General features: G+C 41.2%; 1 protein-coding gene across 1 annotated transcript in view; it reads left to right on the top strand.

Moving 5' to 3' along the window:
* The window catches only part of ANXA4 (annexin A4), a 92,355-nt gene that overhangs the window by 6,928 nt on the left and 60,180 nt on the right, over window positions 1-25,247 (top strand). The window contains exons 2-3 of the mRNA XM_082255582.1: window positions 15,278-15,365; window positions 23,565-23,659. Coding sequence (XP_082111708.1) covers window positions 15,278-15,365; window positions 23,565-23,659 — 183 coding nt within the window. The remainder of the gene's footprint in view (window positions 1-15,277; window positions 15,366-23,564; window positions 23,660-25,247) is intronic.

Here is a 25,247-nt window from a genome sequence, read left to right as displayed (position 1 = left end):
ATTCCACTTCTTTCCCTTAAACTCTTTGGTTGCTTTCGCAATATGCTTCGGTTCATCTGCACTGTGAAGCGCCGTCCAATGAGTTCTGAAGCATTTGTCTGAATATGAGCAGATAATATTGCCCGAAACACTTCAGAATTCATCCTGCTGCATTTGTCATCAGTCACATCATCAATAAATACAAGAGAACCAGTTCCATTGGCAGCCATACATGCCCACACCATGACACTACCACCACCATGCTTCACTGATGAGGTGGTATGCTTTGGATCATGAGCAGTTCCTTTCCTTCTCCATACTCTTCTCTTCCCATCACTCTGGTACAAGATGATCTTGGTCTCATCTGTCCGTAGGATGTTGTTCCAGAACTGTGAAGGATTTTTTTAGATGTTGTTTGGCAAACTCCAATCTGGCCTTCCTGTTTTTGAGGCTCACCAATGGTTTACATCTTGTGGTGAACCCTCTGTATTCACTCTGGTGAAGTCTTCTCTTGATTGTTGACTTTGACACACATACACCTACCTCCTGGAGAGTGTTCTTGATCTGGCCAACTGTTGTGAAGGGTGTTTTCTTTACCAGGGAAATAATTTTTCGGTCATCCACCACAGTTGTTTTCCGTGGTCTTCCGGGTCTTTTGGTGTTGCTGAGCTCACCGGTGCATTCTTTCTTTCTTTTTAAGGATGTTCCAAACAGTTGATTTGGTCACACCTAATGTTTTTGCTATCTCTCTGATGGGTTTGTTTTGTTTTTTTCAGCCTAATGATGGCTTGCTTCACTGATAGTGACAGCTCTTTGGATCTCATATTGAGAGTTAACAGCAACAGATTCCAAATTCAAATGGCACACTTGAAATGAACTCTGGACCTTTTATCTGCTCCTTGTAAATGGGATAATGAGGGAATAACACACATCTGGCCATGGAACAGCTGAGCAGCCATCTGTCCCATTACTTTCGGTCCCTTTAAAAAGTGGGAGGCACATATACAAAATGTTGTAATTCCTACACCTTTCACCTGATTTGGATGTAAATACCCTCAAATTAAAGATGAAAGTCTGCAGTTAAAGCACATCTTGTTTGTTTAATTTCAAATCCATTGTGGTGGTGTATAGAGCCAAAAAGATAAGAATTGTGTCGATGTCCCAATATTTATGGACCTGACTGTATGCCACAAAGAATTATAACCGTTCTGAAGGTAAAAGGGGGCCCAACCCGTACTAGCAGGGTGTACCTAATAATAAAGTGACCGGTAAGTGAATATTGGAGGAAAATGTTAGTGAAACAAAAGGAGTAATATTGTGAGATCCTGTAGGGCAGTGGTCCCCAAACTTATTAGTACTGGGGCCTAGTTTATTGTAAGAACATCTCTGCCAAGAACCTGAAGGAGGGGGGGGGGGGGGGCGATGGCTGGGGTGGATTCCACGGCTGCATGTGATTTTTCAAGCAATAGCTGCTGTTAATGCTTCAGTCATCCCCACACCATGGTTGTTATGGTGTCAGGATGATTGAAGCACATTATTTCTATTAAACCACACCAGATGCAGCATGTCACTTGCCACTGTCACCTACCACCCAGGTGCAGCTTGTCACCGTCACCTGCCACCCAGATGCAGTGTGTCACTTTTATATGCTATTTGCAGCCTCTCCCCAGTGGCATGTGAGCAGGTACATTTCCACATTCGGGCAGGCGGTGAGAGAGGACTTGACTCACCACCGCCAATGCAGCCTTCATGACCCTGCCGTGGGGACGAAAAAGTGGTGATGCGAGGCGGGCAGTGGGAGATCGGGGTCATCTCTCTGCTTGCCCGTCACACTGTTGACAAACCAGTCTTTGTGGCCTGGCTGCGGAGGTGCCACAGACCAGTACCATCCACAGCCTGGAAGTTTGGGACCCCCGCTGTAGGGTGAAGAGAGGAGCATTATCAGGTATTTCGGGCAATGAGCAAAGTGCTGTACATGCACTATTGCATCCGTCTTCTCCTTTCATTGCTTCTGATGCTCTTTACAGAGTGAGGAAGTGATATTAGCTATGATGACTGGAGAGCAGAGTGGTGTGAGTACCACTGTGCTGGTTAATCTGAGGTTTTTAAAGGGAAGTAATCTGCCGCTGGTGAGGCCCTTATTTGCTAGCAAATGAGAGCAAATCATCCTCTTTGCCATGTGTATGCTGTTGGTGGGTAATGAGCATGTGCCTATAAAGAATGCCTAACACGCTCGACATGTGGTTGTTGTTGGGAGCACCGCTTTTATCCTTAAACTTCATCTATCATCTGGATTCTTCACATTTAATATCTTGGACTTTATCATTTAAAATTGTACACAGAAATTTTTTGCACACCCCTGTTACGGGACCTTGCACCTTTCATTTGACTTGGGACACTTATGCAACTTGTATCATTTGTTTATTTTTCCACATTAGTGGATGTTTTTATAGATATTTAAGTAATATTGTCAATATTTGTCATTTGATTTGTTACACATTTGTTTAACACCCGAGAGTGACACCTTATTATTTAGCTCACCTGACTTTTTCACATTTCATTTACTTATTCCAGAATATTTATTTGGATCTTTGGTTGCAGCTCACATTCACTTATCAGCGCACCCTTTACACATTTACAATGCCAACCACTCGCTGCAAATGAATTGGAAAGTCCCATGCTGGTGGTTAAGGCCTTATACACACTGGGCTTTTTTTACAGCTGCTGTTCTGGGCATCTCTAAACTCCCCTGCATGTTATCCTATGTGCTCATGCACACAGGCTTTTATCAGGGTTTCTTTGGCAGGAGAGTTTAGTGGCAGAAATAAACCCTCTACCAGCGCATTCCGGAGCAGCAGCATTTTGACAGAAAATATACTGACCACTCCTAAACTCTACTAACTTCCACTGTCCAGAATTTAACAGGGTTTTTTTTTTTTTTCTAAAGTGGCGGCCACCGGCGCCCTTAACAAACGGTGATTAGTTGGTTGTTAAGGAGCAAGCTGGTAAACCAGCCACTGCATCCTTTAACAAGGGAGGAGTCCTCAGCTGTCAGCGGGATTCCCTCTGACAGCTGAATGTTAAAAAGAAAAAAAAAAACATTACCAGCCATAAAAAATTAATGAGGGGTCCCTCCCAAAATCCATACCAGACCCTTTATATGAGCATGCAGCCTGGCAGGAAAGGTAGATAATGAGCAAGCGCCCATCCCGTACTAACCCCCCCCCCCGTTAACCATACCAGGCCACCTGCCCTTAACATGGGTGGGGGGGGGAGGGGCTCCGCCAGGCTGGAAGAAAGGGAAGCTGAAAGAGGCATCTTTACTGCCCTGAAGTCCACCAGAGAAGGATGGGACAGCCCGTTCGCCAGGGAAGAAACTAGCCCAGCGAAAGGCATGAAAGCAGTTTCACGTTGTCCTGCAGGACAAGGGCAGTTTGAGTACTTCTACAAGGGAGAGGGCTGCTAGGTCCCATACCCAACCAGCTCTCCCTGGAACAGTGCTTCAAGTCTGTTCTGGAATCCCTTACTCTGGGATACTCTTCAAGGTATCCAGGTGGCTGGTAGTTTTTAGCTATGGTGTACAGAGGTTCATTTAAAGGGGACGAAGTGCTTATTACAGAGGCTGTGTTATTGATCAGTTAAGAGACAGAAGCCACTCTGGAGGGAGTAGAAGGTTCAGGATCCATCTTTGTGTATTCTTGTACAGAAAACAGGAAGTTTTATCCTCCAAGTTTTGTGTCATGTCCGGCATCCCATATACCCCTAGACCCTATCTAAGTTGTTTATCCTAAATAAAAGAACAAAAACAAGCCCATGGACTGGTTAATGACTTTGGATGCAAGTTGGTTGACTGTGCAGACTATAGGGGGACCCAAAAACTCAGCGGCTTCTTAGGGCTACATAATAATATTATTATTATTATTATTATGTACCTGTGTTATTAGTATATCACACATTATTTAGAATTTGTCAGGCGTTTTAGACAGATGGGCATTAAGCATTGCTGTGAGCAACATCCATCTTGATTCACAGGCTGGGGGCCATTGGCAAACAGCAAAATAGTTATAAAATCGTATCATAAACTGGGATCGCCACATTCATGACTAATGTTGTACAAGAAAATGTTTATTTTGAATCCAGTTTTAAGCTTAAAGACTTGTTGCTATGTAACAGCATGTCTTCTCATACAACAAGACCTGAATGTGGTAATTGATGCCTCAGAGATATGGCAAAGGCTTCCTAGCCCTGATGTAATCCTTGTAAAGCTCCTCACAGACACCACAATGCTGGAGGGATCTTACAGCCGAGTACATATGGGATTTCATGTAGACCCATGCAAATATCAGCTGTCCGTCTCAGAGGAAAACTGCTGAAGGTAATGTAAACATATGTATCCTTCCGGGAGGAAATCTGGGTCTCTCCAGCTGGTCATACCTATTGATGTGCTGATATTTTCAGCTCCTTCATTTTAAAATCAGCATAATGTTTAAGCTTATTCCTATACTGAGCCATATATCCGCTAAAGCAAACTTGTACTTTTCCACATGGGACAAAGGATAACTTTAATTCAGTCAATCTCAACCAATGTCCTGTGGAATCCTAGGGTTCCTCCGAGCAGTGGTCTCCAAACTGCAGCCTGTGTGCCAGATAAAGCCCTTTGCTTAAGATTATCCAAGGCTTGGGGCACTATTCTTCCCACTGATTTGAGGCACTATTCCTCCTGTTAACGCCAACAATGAAGCACCATTCCTTCCACTGACCCCAAAAGCAGAGCATAATTTCCCACTTGACACCCAATGGTGTGGTACTATTTTATCCCACTGATATAAATCACGAAACGCTATTCTCCCGCTGAAACCAACAATGGGGCATGATTCCTTCCACTGACACAGATGGGGCAGGGCACTATTTCATCCACTGAAACCAACGATGGGGCACAATTGATAATGTTTTTACTCCCAACTTAAGCCTAATGCATTGTTTCCTCTCGTTGATGCTGGGGCATTTTCTACTTCCACTGGCCACAGTCCAGACCCACTAAAATCTGAATGACAGTAAACTGGTAATTTGTGTAGAAACCCCTGTGCCAAAGCAAGCTAGGGGTTCCTGGAGCAGTGATTGATTGACCTGAACCTGCATAACACCAATACTCCTTTTTAGCTGTCTGTAATGCTAGCATCTTGAACTCCACTGTAAGGGTTGTATTCTTCCTACTGAACAACCAATGCAAGAGGCATTTCCCCCTTGACTCTCAATGAACTTAAGAAAGGGTTCCTTTTAAAAAAAAAAAAAAAAGCTGAGAAACACTGCATTAATGGCAGCACATGTTTATTACATGCACTTTATATAGTGCCCTCAATTTACACAGTGCTTTACATACATATATATTACAGTCAAATCCGCTTCAAATTCAAATATATATTACAATTAAAAGTCTCTAACTCACATGCATACATACACATACTAGGGCCAGTTTAGACAGGAGCCAATTAACCTGCCAGCATGTCTTTGGAGTGTGGTAGGAAACCGGAGTGCCCAGGGCAAACCCACACAAGGACACATTCACCTTTTCCTTACTCCACTGCTACTTTGTTCATACATGGGAAACATGTGACTCCCTCTCCTTTCTTCCCTGTGACAGCATTGGTGCTTCTGGCTGGCCACTCACAATATCAGCACTGTCACATGGAGCAATGAGAGTCCCTAAACCTTTGTAAACTCAAAGGAAGATTTACTTTAAAATTGACAAATTACATCTTTGAATAGAATTGCAAGAAAGTAACTGCAAGGTCAGAAGTGTAGGCAGTAATGGGACGTTGTGCATGTTCTATTTAAGCCAATGTAGCCAAGTGAGGAAATCGCTACCAGCATAGTTGAGGCTGATGTACTGTTTCTTTAAGTGCTGAGGTTCTCCTGAAGAGTAGCGCATTGGATTATGGGATATGTGGTCCGGTGGAGGATGAAGACTGTGTGGAATGGACGGATGGTACTATACTCCCAGGGAGCCGTGGGTCCCGCAAGGGATTGTGGGGAGCCCTATAAATAAGGGGTGGGGTCTGAGATTCGCTCTCTTGCCTCGAGGACCACGTGTGAGGTGGACAGAGCCGGAGACCTGCTGCAGGGAGCAAAGGGAGCAAGACTGAGGCCTAGTGCGGAGGAACTAGCGAGAGGTGGCGGAGGTCACTGAGGTGAGTGATCCAGAGTAACAACGCTTGCGAGTGGTAGAAAGCATTGCGGAGGAGTGACTGGCCCAGTGCGGAGGACTGCTGGAGAGGAGTACTCAATAATCGGGTGAGAGATATTCATTTGTAGTGGGTACAGCAGCTCACGGACACAGAGAGAGGGCCTGTGATGCAGTATAATTGCAGTGAGAACTAGGAGTTAGCGGCACGGTTGCCATGGGACACTGCTGAGTCTGCCTAGTGCGTGGTGAACCAAGAGACCGCCTCTACATACAGACAGCGGATCATACTGTTTATTTTAGTCAGAACCTGAATACCAGTACCCCTTTTTTCCTATTGGATTACAAATATCATTCTTGGAATGATTTGAGCTCCAACTGCCGGCGAAGACCAGCAAGGCCTTGCACAGGAAGAGACTCACTTAATTCAAGGTTAAAAGGGGCCCCTTATAGGTGATAGAGTGCACTCTATCAGGTTACACTTGTCATTGAAATATATTCCATTGAGAAATATTCATGCAGCTGAACTAGTTAGATCTGACTGTCTTATTATCAATTAATATAGAGTCCGATATCTGATTTGTCACTTTCTTATAAGTAGAATTGCACTGTTCTTGCAATTATAGTTATATGCTTATTCAGTTAGATATCATTATATCTATTTGTTTCTGATATTATTGAAGTAAAGGATTCTGAGTCTCGGGTTACCTTGTGCTTTTATTGGGACTTCAAGACTCAGAATCTCATTCTGGTCCTATACTGTCATAATTCCTTTTGTTTTTAAAATAGCATTTGTTCCTTCTTCCTTTTTAAAGTTAGTAAAACTGATATACCTAAATCTAGGTGTCATTGTTGTGTTTTCTGAATCATCATGTCAGAACCCATAGTGTCAAGCGGGTTAGAGGTGTCTCAGGGTAAAGGAAGTGAGGAGGAAACAAACATACCCAGCAGTCCCTGTAGGGGGCGTGCTATACAAATAAGAGGATTTTGCACATTTTACATTTTGTATGTAACACTATTCTCCCCCCCCAGAGGAGCCAATTCATTATTTTGTGATTTCTCTGCATACCTAAAGATGACATGTCTTGCTGACCCAGCACTTACCAACACACCTTAGGGTATTTCAAAGGATTTATTAGGCCAAGCATAGCCTAAGAGAAGAGAATTGGCAAGTGTACTTATATAAACATATAAACAATCAATAAGACCGCAACATTACTCTGAGAAACATGGTTAAACATCTAAAGAGAGTCCTAACTTGCTATAACAGTCCCAGTTTTCTGTGATCCAAAAAAAGAGATCTGAGACGAGACTCAATTTTTTAGTGGCTCCCCATCCCCATATATATTTGAGTAAAAACGGAGAATAGAAGAAAAGATTGGGACTTTAGAGGTAGCCACTCATAACCCTCGGGAGAAATAAACTCAAAACGTATGTAAAAAAAAAAAATAAATAATTTTTTTATTTAAGAATCATTAAAATTAGTATAAAATCAATACAAATAACAGATGCAATATCTCCTCATGATGTACAACGTATAACAGGATCTCTCCTACAACACAAGGGAGAGGCTTATGAGAATACCTGTAGTGTATGTAAATATCGTGTGATATGACATGAGGTTCTCTAGGTTCCATGGGTATCTCCAAAAATGGCAGGATCGCCATCTTTGGAGATGCCTGTTATATATTGTATATCATGACAAGATATTGCATCTGTTATTTGTATTGATTTTATACTGATTTTAATTATGTTTTTAAATAAAATGAATTTTTTTACAAACACGAGTTTATTTCTCCCGGGTTTTATCAGTGGCTACCTTTTTTTTGAAGTCCCAATCTTTTCTTCTGTTCTCCATATTTAGTCCCAGTTTTATCCCACTGGCCAGTCAAAGACCTAAAAAGTTGGCCGGCAAAGTTGGGCCATTGAAGAAAGCTCAACAGTTCCCGCAGACAACGGGTTAACTTGTGCGATGATCGTATTTTAGTAGACCCATCGTACCCTTTTCTGGGTCTCTGGACTCCTTCTCTGATAAAGTACAGTTCAAGTCAGACAAGGATGGAAGATGCTAAGATCGCTCTCTTTCAGTCCTGCTGAGACAGCCCTTCTCTTCTCTTCTTTTTTTTTTTTCTTTTTTTTTTCTTCCTTACAAGTGGTAGGAGTGCTCTCTAGAACAGTCTGATCAGACAAGGCTTCCAAATCACACCTTACATTGCCCAAAGAGCTCTCTCTCCCAATTGTGGTAAGCAATGGCAAAATGTTGTTAAGCCAGCAGCCCAGTATTTTCCCCACATACCTGCTTACTTTCAGACAGTCCTCACCACCCTGCCAAGCCCTTCTCCTTGCTCTGTTGCATTAGCCAATCCTCTCCAGGATCAAATCAGACCCAGCCAAGATGGCTGCCCCCTGCACTGGAAACACTTCACTTCATAGACCAGCTTTGCAAAGTGTTCTTTAAAGATGGCTGCTGCACTTCAGCATAAATTAATATACAGTTTAACCCTGTTCACACTGCAAAAGGATAATACAGCAACAATAAAGGAAGGAGTTCTACAGCAGTTATCCGCTAAAGTCCAGGTTACATGTTCTTTTTAGAACTGAATTTTTCCCACTGCTTCCAACTCGTCTTTTCTCGGAGCAGACACTTGACACTAGGACTGGAATCTCCAGTTTTTGCTATCAGTAGTACAAGCAGAATGTAGCCCACCATTATGTCTGAATTGCCAGTCTTCAGTCCAAAAGGCAGGATAAAGCTGGCACTGTTAACTGTATGAGAGGAGCTCCAAGGCAATCGCCTCTGTTTTTTACTACACAGATGGGTTGTCATGTGCGTTATACGTTTGAGAATAATTTCCCGAATGATGATTTATAACGAGTTCTTTTCGTCAATCAATTTCTTTTTAACAGCATACACCAAGCTATATGAATACAGATTAAATTGAGAATATATATTTATTCACAAGACATTTATTCAGAATAAATAGTTAGATATAGGTGACATAAAAACAAAATCTTACATAAAATATCAAATTATTTGCAACATTCGGTAATTGGTTTTGTGCAGCAATATGAATGACATGAAAGGATTAATTTCTCCAGTCTATGTAAAAACCATATAATATAGAAATTATCAGACAAAATGTCTGTGATTTGTGTAGCCAACAGTTACTCCTCTGCAGTTGCAGTGAGAGTCACACTACATAAAACTGGTTTGCTAATATAGCGCCAAACAAACATGGTAAAATTCAGAAAAACAAAAGTTAAAGAAAAATCTACGATGGTTGTTACATCTGGGGAATCAAACTAAATATCCTGAGCACTCAATATTCAGTATTCAAAAAATCAATAAAACACATTTTCCCTTCCAAAATGGCTGCTGGCTCACAATGGTCGTTACCAGAGTCCCCTAAGATGGCTGCCTTTCCCAAAATGATGGCTGGTTAAGGAAGAGCTTGTGTCCTTAAGGTTTCAGAGTATGAGGCGTGATGATGAGGGTGTGAAGTATGTATGATGGATGAAGTGTATGTAGTGAAGAAGTTTGTGGATCTGTGTGTTCCTTGATGATCAACTAGGATCTCCTATATACCGTTTTGGGACAAAAAGGCAATAAACTTCTTTCCATTTGGTTGAGGCAGATAACAATCAACTTTCTTGTGTGATTAGGCATGGCCTCTTTTAACCACCAAGTGTATCCTATAGGAGAAATATTTGCTCTGAATTTTTATTATAACTGATTTGTTGTAAGAATGTCTACTTTCTCATGGTACAGGCATAGCCATATAATATTTCTAATATATAACTCTATGGTTCAGATCTGGTAACGCCATCTGAGTATACATTACTAATGCAGCACTTATATTGGTTAGGAATAAATGTTTTACCTATACTGTATATATATTCTGATTTAAATACACACATCTAGGTAGAGGCAGAAAACTATATAGATGGTCTCTCTAAACACAGTCCTTTTGTATATGCAAACCATTTTCTACATATGGGATTTTTCTAATCCAAAAATTACCTACTAGATGATTATGCCAGCAAACACAATTATGACTTGAGATGGGATATAATATGAGGTATAGTCTTCTAATCGTATGCTTTTAGATATATGCATATAGATCAGCCTTTTTCAACCAGGGTGCCTTGAGGTTTCTTTAAGGGTGCCTTGGCAAAATGCCTAAAAATTGCCCAAAAGTTGTATGCAAGCCGGAGTGTGGATGAAGCCTGCCTTTTAGTTGCGCAAAGCCATACGTTTTCGTTGTTCACCATTACAACCTTCTAGCTGCCGGTGTCCTAACAACCAAGGGCATCATCAGTTGATGGGGAGGATGTCAGTCGTCTGCATAGCATCATTGTATCCCCTTTTCCTGCCCCTCTCCGTAAGCGCTGAGGTCACATTAGCTGAGTGATGAAGAGAAACATTGAAATACGAGTTAGTACCAGTGTGTAAAAGTGTATTTGCTTTGGAAGAATAAATCACCTCTAATGTTGGGTGTCCTACTTTGCGTGGATGTTGCTGCAATATGTTTTTTAGAATGGGGTGCCTCAAGACGCCATAATTTTGGAGGGTGTTTTAAAATGTGGACAATCTCGAAAGAGTGCCTTGCCTACAAAAAGGTGGAGAAATACTGATCTAGATGTAATTCTCGGCAGAATATTGTCCTGAATATAAACCCAAACTTCCATATCTCCACTTTGGGAATATAATCATAAATATCGATGTAAAACCTCCATAATATACCCAAATATTTTAAAATCATGTCTGAGCTGTTTTGTTACCAGAGTAAAAAAAAACAGTTCTTTCTATGAGGGAGCTTTTTCTCTGTTTCTTTCCCAGAGTTGAGACAATGGCCTGGTCATTGGATAACTACTTTTGCTGCCTTTTTCACTAAAGTATATTAGATGACGTAGGTAACCATTCCCCCAAGGTTTTCTGTTGGACCTTGTTTGTTTGAAGGTGGTATTCACACCTGGGAGAGGCAATTGAGTTGGCTGTGTTTCCAAAATTTTATTATTCAAGGCTCTTCAAATACATTCTAGTTAGTGACCATAGAATATACTTATCCTTGGCTTTTGTCCCCAGTTCAGCACAGTTTTCAAACCTTCAACAGGCTGCTATAAACTCAGGATGTTCTTTTTGAAGACTTATGTGAATGTTATGTGAGTTTTACCCCTTGTTTTGGGGCTTATTCAGTCTTGAACCTCCATATGCAATTCCTGAAAATGTCTATTTCTTCATAATAGTTCTGACAGTTGGTATTAGCAGCAACATTTTTTTTTTTTTTTTTTTTGTTATAAAAATGTAAAAATCTTTATTTGGGCTTTTTATACATGGAAACAATACATAATGGCAATCTAGTACAATACAATAATTGCTTACAAATTCAAAACGTTGTGAAAAAGTTAAAATGGTAGTGTTTGTTTTATGTACCAGTTTTATTACTTACTAGTCATCTGTAAAAGGAATTTTCATGCCAATAAGTCAATGAGCAAACTAGTTGAATCCATCCAGCATAGATGACACAGCCATATGACATGTTAAGGTATTGTACATTTACAGACCCTCTGCCCCCCCCCCCCCCATTAAAATGATGTGAGTTAACAAATGCATATTGCAATCAAAGCTGGAAAATTAAAAGTAAAGTATGGTCAAAGCTTTTTTCCCCACTAAACCTCTTCTGGGTCACAGGAGTGCATTTACTTTTGCACTCCTGTGACGCTGTGTCGGCTTATATTGTTCTATCATCTCAGAGAGGCTCCAGGCTCTGGAAGGATCTCGACCATATTGTCAGGATCCACCCAGCTGCCTGATTGACAGCTGGCTCCATCTCTCAGACACGGCTGAGAGTCAGAGCCAGCAGCACCTGCCCCCTTTTCTGCCCAGAGCACCAGTGAAAACTGAAGGGGAAGAGCAGAAAGTGGTGACTGACAGTCACTGCTACTTATTTCAAGCATGCTGAGAACTCAGCAAATCGCCTTGTTGCTTCCACCAGAAGTTCACCCCCCACCTGGGACACGTTATAAGTTCCAGGAGGCTGCAGGTTCATTTTCGAAGCGCACTGCAAAGCCAAATGCGAAGCCGCAAGGAGTCTCACAGCTGTCTTGCCACAGTAAACATGCTCGCAAATGGTGCCCAAATACCAGCGAAGAGTCGGCTTGGGTGAGGATTGCCTAGATCCTTGGATGAATAAGTGTCTGTCTTTTTAATAAAAGTCTCAGTGAAAAGACTAGCCTCAGTTGCTACACAGAAATGGAACAAATCCTCCTAAATAAGTTGTACCTGTTTATCTGCAGCCATTTGTCCTGTACAGCCTTGTAAAACTCAGAGATAAAGGAGTTTTCATAGCCCCTGTAACGTTTTGGGGTGATTCAACTCAAGTGGTGCATGCGATTTTTAAGTAATGCCAGTCCAGACTGCATTTTTAAGGGCATGGCAACCCACTTTTATTTAAAGGCGTAAAGAAAGTTCACAAAACAGCAATTTTCCCTTGCAGGGGTTCCACCATTACTGTATATTTGTTAAATTCAGCCGCATGGCTTACTCACACTCCATATGGCTGCTTCAGGCCTCACGCCTAGGCCTCAGGTCTGCTCCTCAGACCAACACAAGTGTCCTTTGGTCAAGCTCCCTTGTAGCTTCCTTGGGATCAGCATCCTACTGCGCTGTTGCGGAATCCATCTGCCTCCTGCAGACCTTTAATCTCTGGCTGCCAACTGCTTTCTCTCTCTTTTTCTCTCTTTTTCTCTCTTTTTCTCTCTTTTTCTCTCTCTCTCTCTTTCTCTCTTTCTCTCTTTCTCTCTTTCTCTCTTTCTCTCTTTTTCTCTCTTTCTCTCTTTCTCTCTTTTTCTCTCTTTCTCTCTTTTTCTCTTTTTCTCTCTTTCTCTCTTTTTCTCTTTTTTCTCTCTTTTTCTCTTTTTTCTCTTTTTTCTCTTTTTTCTCTTTTTTCTCTCTTTCTCTTTTTTCTCTCTTTCTCTCTCTCTTTTTTTTCTCTCTCTCTTTTTTTTCTCTCTCTCTCTTTCTTTCTTTCTCTCTCTCTTTTTTTTCTTTCTTTCTTTCTCTCTCTCTTTTTTTTCTCTCTTTCTCTCTTTCTCTCTCTCTTTTCTCTCTTTCTCTCTTTCTCTCTCTCTTTTCTCTCTTTCTCTCTTTCTCTCTCTCTTTTTTTCTCTCTTTCTCTCTTTCTCTCTCTCTTTTCTCTCTTTCTCTCTTTCTCTCTCTCTTTTTTTTCTCTCTTTCTCTCTTTCTCTCTCTCTTTTTTTTCTCTCTTTCTCTCTTTCTCTCTTTCTCTCTTTCTCTCTTTCTCTCTTTCTCTCTTTCTCTCTTTCTCTCTTTCTCTCTTTCTCTCTTTCTCTTTTTTCTCTCTTTCTCTTTTTTCTCTTTTTTCTTTTTTCTCTTTTTTCTCTCTTTCTCTTTTTTCTCTCTTTCTCTCTCTCTTTTTTTTCTCTCTTTCTCTCTTTCTCTCTTTCTCTCTCTCTTTTTTTTCTCTCTTTTTCTCTTTTTCTCTTTCTCTTTTTTCTCTTTCTCTTTCTCTTTTTTCTCTTTTTTCTCTTTTTTCTCTTTTTTCTCTCTTTCTCTTTTTTCTCTCTTTCTCTCTTTCTCTCTTTCTCTCTTTCTCTCTTTCTCTCTTTCTCTCTTTCTCTCTTTCTCTCTTTCTCTCTTTCTCTTTTTTTCTCTCTTTCTCTTTCTCTTTTTTTCTCTCTTTCTCTCTCTTTTTTCTCTCTTTTCTCTCTTTCTCTTTTTTCTCTCTTTCTCTCTCTCTTTTTTTTCTCTCTTTCTCTCTTTCTCTCTTTCTCTCTCTCTTTTTTTTCTCTCTTTCTCTCTTTCTCTCTTTCTCTCTTTCTCTCTCTCTTTTTTTTCTCTCTGGGAAGGTTGGAGCCCTCCTGACTCCCATACACAGACCTCGTGTCTGTTGGTTCAAGGACTCCTGGGCAGTGATGGGAATAACGGTGTTAAAGCTTTACTTAATGCTGTTACTTTTGCAGGTAACTAGTAATCTAATTGATTACTTTTCCCCCGCGGTAACGCCGTTCCCATTACTTAAGCTGTGTTACAGCAATTACATCTACCGCCACTAGATGGCAGTAGTGTAATTCCTCCTCACTCCTCTATGACCCTGCCGGCGCTGTCTGCGGTACTGGCATGTGTGACATGGAGAGGGAGAGCAGACTGGTCGAGAGGAACCGTAAGAGCCCTGCATTGTACCTGTACATCCAACAACCCCCCCATATACATATACCTACCCACCCTATACACCCACTGACCCCTATATACACCTACCTACCCACCCTATACACCCACTGACCCCTATATACACCTACCTACCAACCCTATACACCCACTGACCCCTATATACACCTACCCACCCACCCTATAAACTGGCAGGTACCAGTGTACCACGCAGCCAGACAGTACCACTCAGCAAATACCACTCATACAAGTTATTTGACATATTTGATTTTTTTTTTTAAAGTAACGCAATAGTTCCTTTCCCTGGTAATTGGTTACTTTTTTACTGATGTAACTCAGTTACAAAGTTACTTTTTGTGAGAAGTAACTATAACCAATTACTTTTTTTAAGTGACGTGACTAACACTTCTCCTGGGCCAGAACTCCTGTCTGCCCGGTTGCAGCTGTCTCCAAATGGGAGCCCTCCTAACTCCTGGGAATAATATGAACCCAGCCCACAGGTGTGCAATCAGCAGGCCTGTCTTAACCAAAACCAGGCATAGATGTCTTAACACACACAGTGACCCGGGGTTGCCTCTCTACACCCCACAAAGCAGGGGGTGGAAAGGTACAGCGGTACAAGAGCTCTAAGAGCTGATTTGAGGGAAGCCTGCTCAGCAGACAGAGGATGCCAATATAAAGATGGACTATACCCTTTTATTATACTAGCTATATGCAAAATGACATATCATTTTACTGTGTACATCTTCTTTTGGGGAACATGTACTTTTTCTTTCATACATTATACGTTTACAGAAACAAAGTTTTGGTGTTGGTTGTAGAGCACATGTCTTTCTATCATATGTAACACCAGGTTTTACTTCCAAAAATCATGTGATGTTTCATACACTTTTACACTGATAACTGACTCAAATATGTCACTCCTGCAGATTGGAACCAAGGGAACCATCAAACCTTACCCAAACTTCAATGCAGCAGACGATGTCCAGAAGTTGAGGAAAGCCATGAAAGGGGCGGGTGAGTGGCTTGATAGGGTAATGCTTTTTTGTTGTCTCTGAACTGTAACCTCCTATGTTGGGAAATAATGTCCACATTACTGTATATAGTGTCACACTATTGGTAGACACTTCCAATTCTGGCTTTGGAACCACTTTTCTAAAGTTTGATTACCTGTCCACCCACTTTTAATGCAACGGTCATCCAGTGGATACCTCCTTACTCCTTAGGCAAAAGATCATCTAATTTTGGTCCCGCTAAAAATGGCTCATGCTGGTGACTCCCATACCTATGCTTATGGTAAAGCGGAACTCCAAAACTAATTTTAAACATAATAATTTAATTTGGTTTTAGTTCTGCGCAATGGAATGGACAAGAAAGCTGCTGGCTACCTCGCATATCCCACGAAGTGGGGTATGGAAATGAATAAGAGAGGTAGAGGTGGCGCTGCCTATATATGTGTAATTCTCCTAAAACCCAAAACAGGTAAAACTATTCAATAGGAAAAAAAGCTGCTCCTGATGACGTAATTCTGATGAAACGTGTAGGCCAGAGACGAGAGCGTCATTGGGTCACTTCCGGCTCCAAACATCCGGTCCGTGGAAGGCATGGCGTCGGAAATAACACCTTTCTTAACTGCTTGAATCCCCTTTATCATTGTAAGTGCGTTTTCTGTTTTATTATTAACCATTTGCTACGGATTCACATTGAGTTGCCTCGCTTGTCCGCATACCCTGTGAGGAGAAAACCCACTGATCAGACCCTGGGAGGAGGAGTAGATATACAGTAGGATCATGCATTACACTATCTGTAAGTGCCTCTGACCCCTGCAGGGGTTCAGTCTTCTGGTGCGTGAGGAGCTGAAGGTGGAGCACGAGTGGATTCACTTCTTTTACCGAGACTGATGTTGCACTTTCTTTTTTTGCACATTGCCACATTACCTTTTAATAAGGACTTATGAATTTTTAAAGCATCAGATCGTTTATGGGACTTATTTTTCATTTATTGCACTTGTTGCACATTTTTGCACAGATAAGCACTTTCCTTTGCACTGGATTTATTGTGATTGTATGTATATAGCAATTTAGAAGTTTTGAACACTACTATAGTATGTTTTAAGTTTGCACTTTATGATTGGTATTATATGGGGTTTGTGCAATAGGTTGTATGGAGATTATATATATATATATATATATATATATATATATATATATATATATATATATATATATATATATATATATATATATATATATATATATATAATATATGTGTGTGTGTGTAATGTGTATCTCTGTCACTTACGCCTGTTTTGGGTTTTATGAGGATTACACATATATAGGCAGCGCCACCTATACCTCTTTCTCTTATTTATTGGTAATAATTTCATGGTACAATCTCTTCTTTTTGCATTTAATAAAGCATGGAGGGATAGATAGATGGGTGAGTTTGCTTTGAACATTAAAAATGAATTGAATTGAATTGCATTTTCTGTTTCTGGTGCTCAGAGAAGTTTTCACTTTATTAATGCAGTTAAAAATCAATTAAGGAGTGCAGAACCCTAAAATATTCATTTAAAATCCTTTTATCAGACTACAGTAAAATTAGATCTGATTGTTTGTTGGGGGTCAGTGTAATTTTTCAATTAATTCCTGTTTTCTTATTAAATAAACTGTACAGTGGGGAAAATAATTATTTGATCCCCCTGAAAATTATAGAAGTTTGCCCACTTACAAAGAAATAAGGGGTCTATAATTTTTATCATAGGTGCATTTTAAATGATGGAGACAGAATTTTAGTCAAAAATCTAGAAAAAACGAATGCTATAATTTTCGGTTCAGTGAGTAAAAAAAGTATGTTGATCCCCAAGCCAACTTAATTTATACCATTTCGTTTTATGTGGTTTTTTTTGTTTTTCCCTAGATTTTTGGTTGATATTCTTTCTCTATCATTTAAAGTACACCTATGATAAAAGTTATAGACCCTTCTGTAACGTTCATGCGTTTTTGTTTGTGAATGGATTTACAGCTGCAGAATTATTACACTCAGTAGCCTTGTAGAGAATCTGTTGAACAACATATCCAACTCTCAGGACTTCATCACCGTGTACAGCCTGTTATATACTATATATATATATATATATATATATTAATAGATGTTTAATGGAGGGATAGAGTATATGAGGATATATAGATGAGAGACAGGCTATTGTATGGTGAGCACTGGAAGTAGTATTAGGAGAGTTGCAGGTGATGGTAAAGCAGATAGGTTCTGATGTCAAGTATAGTGCAGATGGTAAGAGGATACAGATGGAGTATACTTAGACAGAGTAACCTAGTGCAAGGATAGTTGAAGGTAGTCCCAAGAGCTAAAAGTCTATGCAGATGATAGTGCATAGATAGATACAGATAGTCTTGGTAATTGCAGTAGATGACAGTAGGAGATTGGTTAGCAAGAATCCCCTGCGGGGTACTTATCACTTAGATAGGTTTAGGAATAACAGTGTCCATTGGAGAGAGGTGATCCCGTAGCGAGATATGGATCACCAGCGAGGTTTCCGGCTTCAGTTCAGCAAGGGAGGTATGTCAGCAGCTCCGACTTCTTAGGCGTAGGTGCGATGAACATGTGGGTTTGAACGAGCGATGAGTGAGAGCAAACCGGCGATTGAAATAGCCGCTCATAGCGGCGCTCGGCAATGATGTCATCCGGTCTTAAAGGTATATGCGTCCTTTGTTACACAAGATGGGACGCAATTAGGAGAGGAGAAATATGGAGACAAGGGTACCAGAGGTACCGGAACATTACACCTTCATTTCTTTGTAAGTGGGCAAACTTCCAAAATCTGCAGGGGATCAAATAATTATTTTCCCCACTGTATAATGCAAAGTAGAGAAATTACATGTTGAACTGTTCTTGGTCCAAAGACCCATGTGCTGTGTTTTTAGAATGTAGGTATGAGTGGAATTTTCACAGAACAGTGAGCATGTAAAAATCCACTGAACTAGCAAAATTTCTTCTATTGTTCTTTAGACTCTCTCTAGATCAACTTTACTTTCCCACAACCTTTATAGATAGTGACCTTACAGGCCTGTAGTTTGCATTTAAAAGCTATATGCAGAGATGTACATCAATGTATTATTGTGTGGTAATAGGGAACATCGCTCTGAATGGAATTGCGATGCTCAGGGGTTGATTTGCTAAAAGCTAGTGGACTGTTCATTTCACAAGGGAGGTGAAGCTCTGCTGACTTCAATCATCCAATCATGTGCAAACAAAAAGCTGTACTTTTTTTTTTTTTCCTTGCATGTGATTGGGTATTCTTTGTTAAGTGAAATTTCACCAAGTTTACTAAGCGCTGGAAAAATTTCTATGCAGAGTGAGCAGCCTATTTGTTTTGCATGAATCGACCCCTCTTGTCTTTGGAAGTAGCATTTCACTTTTACCAATGCTCAGCTACCATCATGTACTATGTATATTATTGTATCATTATCTACAGCCATTGGATGTTCATATCTTGGCATTAACCACTTCTGGACCGGAAGATTTTCCCCCTTAATGACCAGGCCATATTTTGCGATTCGGCACTGTGTATTTTTAACGCACAATTGCGCGACCGTACAAGGCTGTTCCCAAATAAAATTGATGTAATTTTTTTTCCCACAAATTTTTTGAGCTATAAACAAAAAAAGAGCGACACTTCTGAAAAAAAAAAAAACTATAATTTTCACTTTCTGTTATATAACATTCTCAAAAAAAATAACATTTTAAAAATCTAAATTTTTGACATTTTATGCCAATTTGTTTTCTGCTACATATTTTTGGTAAAAAAAATTGCAATAAGCGTATTTTGATTGGTTTTCGCAAAAGTTTATCGCGTCTACTAAATACAGCAAAGATTTATCATTTTTATTGTGTTTTTATTTTTTTGCGGAACTGCGACATTTCGGCGGACAGATCATACCCCTAACTGACATTTTTGACACTTTTGGGGGGGACCAGTGACATTACTACAGTAATCAGTGCTAAAAATATGCACTGTTACTGTAATGACACTGGCAGGTAAGGGGTTAACACTGTGGATGATCAAGGGGTTAAATGTGAGCCTAGGGGAGTGATTCTAACTGGGGGGGCGTGGCTTGTGAAATGATCACAGAGAGCAGTGATCCTATATAACAGGATCACAGGGGCTCTGTGATCATTCCAGAGAGAACAGCGGTCCGCTGTGGTAACCGTGCATCGGAGTCTCCGCTGCCGAGTGGGGGCGGGAGCATGCTGGCTGCGGCGCGGGCTCACCCATAGCTGCAGTCGCGCGACCGACATAGGTATACGCCGGTTTGCACAGAAGACGCACTGCTGCAGTAAATCAGCGGCGGGCGGTCGGGAACTGGTTAAGGAACTACACTTAATTAGGCGGTCTGGGCAAGAATGAAAATGGGTTCTAGGGAGTCAAAAACACCTCTAGGATTAGCAGGGTGTACTGTATCTCACAAAAGTAAGTACATGCCTCACATTTTTGTAAATATTTTATTATATCTTTTCATGTGACAACACTCAAGAAACTAAACTTTACTACAATGTAAAGTAGGGTGTGTACAGCTTTTATAACAGTGTAAATTTGCTGTCCCCCCTCAAAATAGCTCAACATACAGCCATTAATGTCTAACTGTGAGTACACCCCTAAGTGAAAATGTTCAAATTGGGCTCAATTAGCCATTTTGCTGCCTCCCCGGTGTCATGTGACTCGTTGGTGTTACAAGGTCCCAGGTGTGTTTAAATTTGGTGTTATCGTTCTCACTCTCTTACTGGTCACTGGAAGTTCAACATAGCACCTCCATACTCATATTGGTCACTGGAAGTTCAACATGGCACCTCCATACCAAAGAACTCTCTGAGGATCTGAAAAAAGAATTGTTGCTCTACATAAAGATGGCCTAGGCTATAAGAAGATTGCCAAGACGCTTAAACTGAGCTGCAGCATTGTGGCCAAGACCATACAGTGGTTTAACAGGACAGGTTCCACTCAGAACAGGCATCGCCATGGTCCACCAAAGAGGTTGAGGGCACATGCTCAGTGTCATATCCAGAGGTTGTCTTTGGGAAATAGACGTATGAGTGCTGCCAGCATTGCTGCAGAGGTTGAAGGGGTGGGGGGGGTCAGCCTGTCAGTGCTCAGACCATACACTGCATCAAATTGGTCTGCATGGCTGTCGTCCCAGAAGGAAGCCTGTTCTAAAGATGATGCACAAAGCCTGCAAGCAGTATGCTGAAGACAAGCAGACTAAGGACATGGATTACTGGAACCATGTCCAGCGGTCTGAGGAGACCAAGATATAACTTATTTGGTTCAGATGGTGTCAGGCGTGTGTGGCAGCAACCAGGTGAGGAGTACAAAGACAAATGTGTCTTTACTACAGTCAAGCATGATGGGGGGAGTATCATGGTCTGGGGCTGCATGGGTGCGGCTGGCAGTGGGGAGCTACAGTTTGTTGAGGGAACCATGAATGCCAACATGTACTGTGACACATATACCGAAGCAGGGCATGATTCCCCCCTCCCCCCTTTCGAAGGCTGGACCGCAGGGAAGTTTTCCAACATAATCCCAAACGCATCTCCAATACGACCGCTGCCTTGCTAAAGAAGCTGAGGGTAAAGGTGCTGGACTAGCCAAGCATGTCTCCAGACCTAAACCCTATTGAGCAATTTTGGGGTATTTTTGTTATTATAAAAAAGTCATCTTATATGCCAGAAAATACGTTACACCAAATTGCACCGTTCCCCGCGGGTCTCCGCAAAATTTTTTGACCGACAACTCTCGCAAGATTTGCATTGGGTCCCGTGGGAGCCTAAACCCAATGTAGCAAAGTGTCATTTCTTCAGTGTTGTCACATGAAAAGATATAATAAAATATTTACAAAAAATGTGAGGGGTGTACTCACTATTGTGAGATGCTGTAATTGAAAACTAAAACCGGACTAGCCAGGAGTTTATTAGTAGGATTCATGCCAGACTGCATAAATGCCAAGACCAAAATAGAGGTTAGCATCAGACAGGACAAGGCTAAAAGAGTTGGCAGCAAAAGTTCTGATCGGAAGCACAGCCACCAATCTATTGCAAATTCTTCAATGGGCAACTACATTGTATTTGCAGGTATTTTAGAGAGAGTATATGTTCCCAAAAAATTTAGAATATGCCCCTTGAACTGCCTGGCCTGTACCAGATGGGCTCAGTATTACCATCCTTTGGCACTCTGTATGCATTTAGTAGGGGCAAATGTCAGATTAGTTCAAGGTGAACCCAATTTAACAGTCTCTACCCCCATAACCATTAGTTACATTTAGTCAGTACCTTAGTTTGAATTTGTTCAGCCAGGGAACCTTTGTATTTGATATGCGTCATTTAACTAAATTGAATGAGAAACCAAGTACTGCATTGTGCCCAAACACTTTGAAGCTTTTTTTTTTTTTTTTTTTTTTTTTAAATTTACAAAAAAAAAAAAAAGGCTTGCTGTTTACTTATATGGCAGAGGTGCCCATAAATGAATGGGAAAGTTTTTATAGTGCTGATGGACACCATAGGTGGTGGAAAAGCCCATCCGACTAGTGTTGATAACCTTGATGAAGCAATAATCATTATTAAAACACCAAAGTTGTGTTTTGTGACTAGCCATCACTTCCTCTGTTTTATAGGCGTGATACAGAATTTTGTGCAACGTAGTGTAGCGGGGTTAAACATGCCTAAAGACACTGTTTGATATGTGGGAAGGAACTAGGCTCCCTCTAGTGGTAGCTGCATGGAATTTCCTGGGCTGTGACTTCCTTTTCACAAGATGAAGAAACTACATCTCCCAGGCTGCTTTGCAAGATCCAGGAACTAGGCTCCCTCTAGTGGTAGCTGCATGGAATTTCCCAGGCTGTGACTTCCTTTTCACAAGATGAAGAAACTACATCTCCCAGGCTGCTTTGCAAGATCCAGGGTGCACGGCTGCACCGCACGGCACTATGGGGGAGGTTATTTAAAGGAAGAGAGAAGCGCGCGAAGGGGGGCCTTTCTGCGCTGGACTCTGAGGAACCAGCGAGCGAGAGTGAAGGACTGACACTGGATATTGGGCCAGAGCCTTTTAGCCTGGAGGGACGACGTGGAACCGTCCCATCTCAAGCACGAGGCACATTCCTGGAGGTCATACTGCTGTTTGCCGAGACCGGAAGTCATCCGCCAGAAGGACCCCGCGCGGCTGGCATATAGCCAAAGGACTGAGACCGCAGTGGAAGCGCGCGAAGGAGAAACTTCTGTTGGTGAGAGGGCACATGCCCAATAACTGACTTTATCTGCTGAAGAGACAGTTTTATCTACAGATAGCGGTAGCGCAGCAGGAGGTGATAAAACCCCGGGGTTTATCAGCATACTTTCTCAGGAGACTCATAGACAAACAGTAAGGTCTGTAAAGGAGTCGCCAGAGGTTTAACTCTCTCGCAGAAGTTATTGCTCAGTTACGCAGACACCCTGCGGTGACAACTAACAGCTCGTTGTCTCTCTCTCTCTTGATCTTTATTCCTAATCTGGATTACAAATGAGCTCTATTCAATAACCTTGCTAGCGAAGATCAACAAGAAAGAAGAGAACTCTGGGGGGGGGACTCAGATAGGCCTACCTACCTGGTACTGTGTCTACCCTTAATGCAGGAGGAGTGTGGGGGTATTCTTTTACCTTTTTAAAGCTGTTTTAAATAACCTTTTATGGACTCGTATTGTATTGTATTGTATCTCCCCTATTCAATTTGATATATAGTAAACTAAGTTTGGTTAATTACAATCCTGTGCGTTGTTCCATTGTGTCACCCAGAAGGACTACCATTCAAGAAGGTAACAAGGTATGGTTGCATAGTGAAGTATTGTATTTCAATCTGTGTATCCATTTGATAGTCCAGTCCTATTCTGGGTCAGTTGTGCCTGAGGAGGGATCGAGCCAATTTGATTGGGTTGTTAGGCAGGGTGTAGACCCAATAATATAATCAGCAGCTCCTGCGGGGGTGGTGCTACAGTAGTATCTGTGTGCGCTGCTTTAAAAAGCAACTTTTTAACTGGAAGTTTGTTGTTAAAAATACAAACTTGTAAAATGAAAACTGTTATAGGATGAAACTGAGTATGAATTACTAGAAGCAGACCTGAATGGTGGATGTAGGTAAGTGTCTTCTACTTATGTTCTTCTCGGCACTCTTTTCAGGTACTGATGAAGATGCCATCATCGATGTGATTGCAAACAGAACCCTTTCCCAGCGTCAGGAAATCAAAACTGCTTACAAGGCTTCTGTAGGGAAGGTAAGACTGCAGCACAGCAGTTAACCACTTCAGCCCCGGAAGGTTTTACCCCCCCCCCCCCCTTAATGACTAGGCCATTTTCTGCGATTCGGCACTGCGTTGCTTTAACTAACAGTTGCCCCGTGCGACCCTTTACTTAAATACAATTGATGTACTTTTTTCCCACAAATAGCTTTCTTTTTGGTGGTATTTGATCACCTCTGTGGTTTTTAGATTTTGCACTATAAACAAAAAAAGAGCAACAATTTTGAAAAAAAAAAAAAAAGATTTTTTACTTTCTGCTCTAAAATATTCCCAATAAAAAAATTTAAAAAATCTATTTTTTTTTTTTATCAGTTTAGACCAATGTGTATTTTGTTACATATTTTTGGTAAAAAAAAATCCCAAAAAGCGTATAATTGGTTTGCGGAAAAGTTATAGCGTTTACAAACTATGGGATTGATTTTTGGACTTTATTTTTTAATTTTTTTTTAGTAATGGCAATCAGCGATTTTATAGCGAGATTGCGACATTGCTGCGGACAAATCTGACACTAAGTGGCACTTTTGGGGACCAGTGGCACCAGTACAGTGATCAGTGCTAAATAATATGCACTGTTACTGTATAAATGACACTGGCAAGGAAGGGGTTAATACTGGAGGTGATCAAGGGGTTAAGTGTGAGCTTAAATTGTTCTTACTAACTGTAGGGGGGAAGACTCTGTGAAAGGCACACGGAGATTGGTGTTTCAGCTTAGCTGGGACACACAATCTCACTGTGCCTGTCTGACAGCAGAGCCGCCTGCCTTGTTTACATAGGCAGGCGGCTCTCCTGTCAGTTTTCCCTGAAGATCGCGGGAGGTCGTTGGTGCCCGCTCCTCCCCGGTCTGGCTCCCGCTGTGTCTAATGCGCGCGCACTGCTGAGACCTCATGCAGAAAATCACTAGTAGATCTAGGTGATTATGCGCAGCCGAGCTGCCCTGCTGCAGCAAATCTGCGTGGGGCGGTCGGCAAGTGGTTAATATAACAATTTTGGGGTTTGACTATTGAATGTATAGAACTCAAAAGCTTAGGGAGCCAATGGTACATTGTGAGCTACATTTTATTATCGGTAAAGTGTCATGTTGTGTGGATTATGGTTACCATAAATTTAAAGTATAGCCACAGCCTTCCTGGAAATATTGTTTTGTTTTAAATTCTGCTTTGTATGTTGACTTACCTCCTTAGACCCAGTCTGACTGGAGAGTTAGGTCAGTGGTCACCATGCCCAAGCAGCAAAACTGTTCACTGAGACACCGATGTTTAATCCAGTGCAGTTATAGAGACATAAAGTCAATAAAGTCAAATAATAAAGCTACCAAAGATGGCATTGGCGTTAGGCCTGTTTTTTCTAAAACTGTGCAAGTTGTGGAGCAGGCTCTTGGGCTTTGGCACTCAACTGGTCTATTGTAATCAGGAGTTGCAAGTTAGCTTTGGAGTGGCAGGATGTGCTCAGATCCTCCAATGCAGTTTTACTTTCAGATAAGTGCAGTACAAAGGATTTTTTGCCAGTCTTTTTGAAGTGTAAGAAGACAATTACTTTTTTAAGCCCTGTCTTTGTGAAGAACTAA

The sequence above is a fragment of the Pelophylax lessonae genome, assembly GCF_965119305.1.
Source record: "Pelophylax lessonae genome assembly, chromosome: 4".
Taxonomy (NCBI): Eukaryota; Metazoa; Chordata; class Amphibia; order Anura; family Ranidae; genus Pelophylax; species Pelophylax lessonae.
Note: the sequence above shows the minus strand (reverse complement) of the source record. Positions and strands in the feature narration are given on the sequence as shown.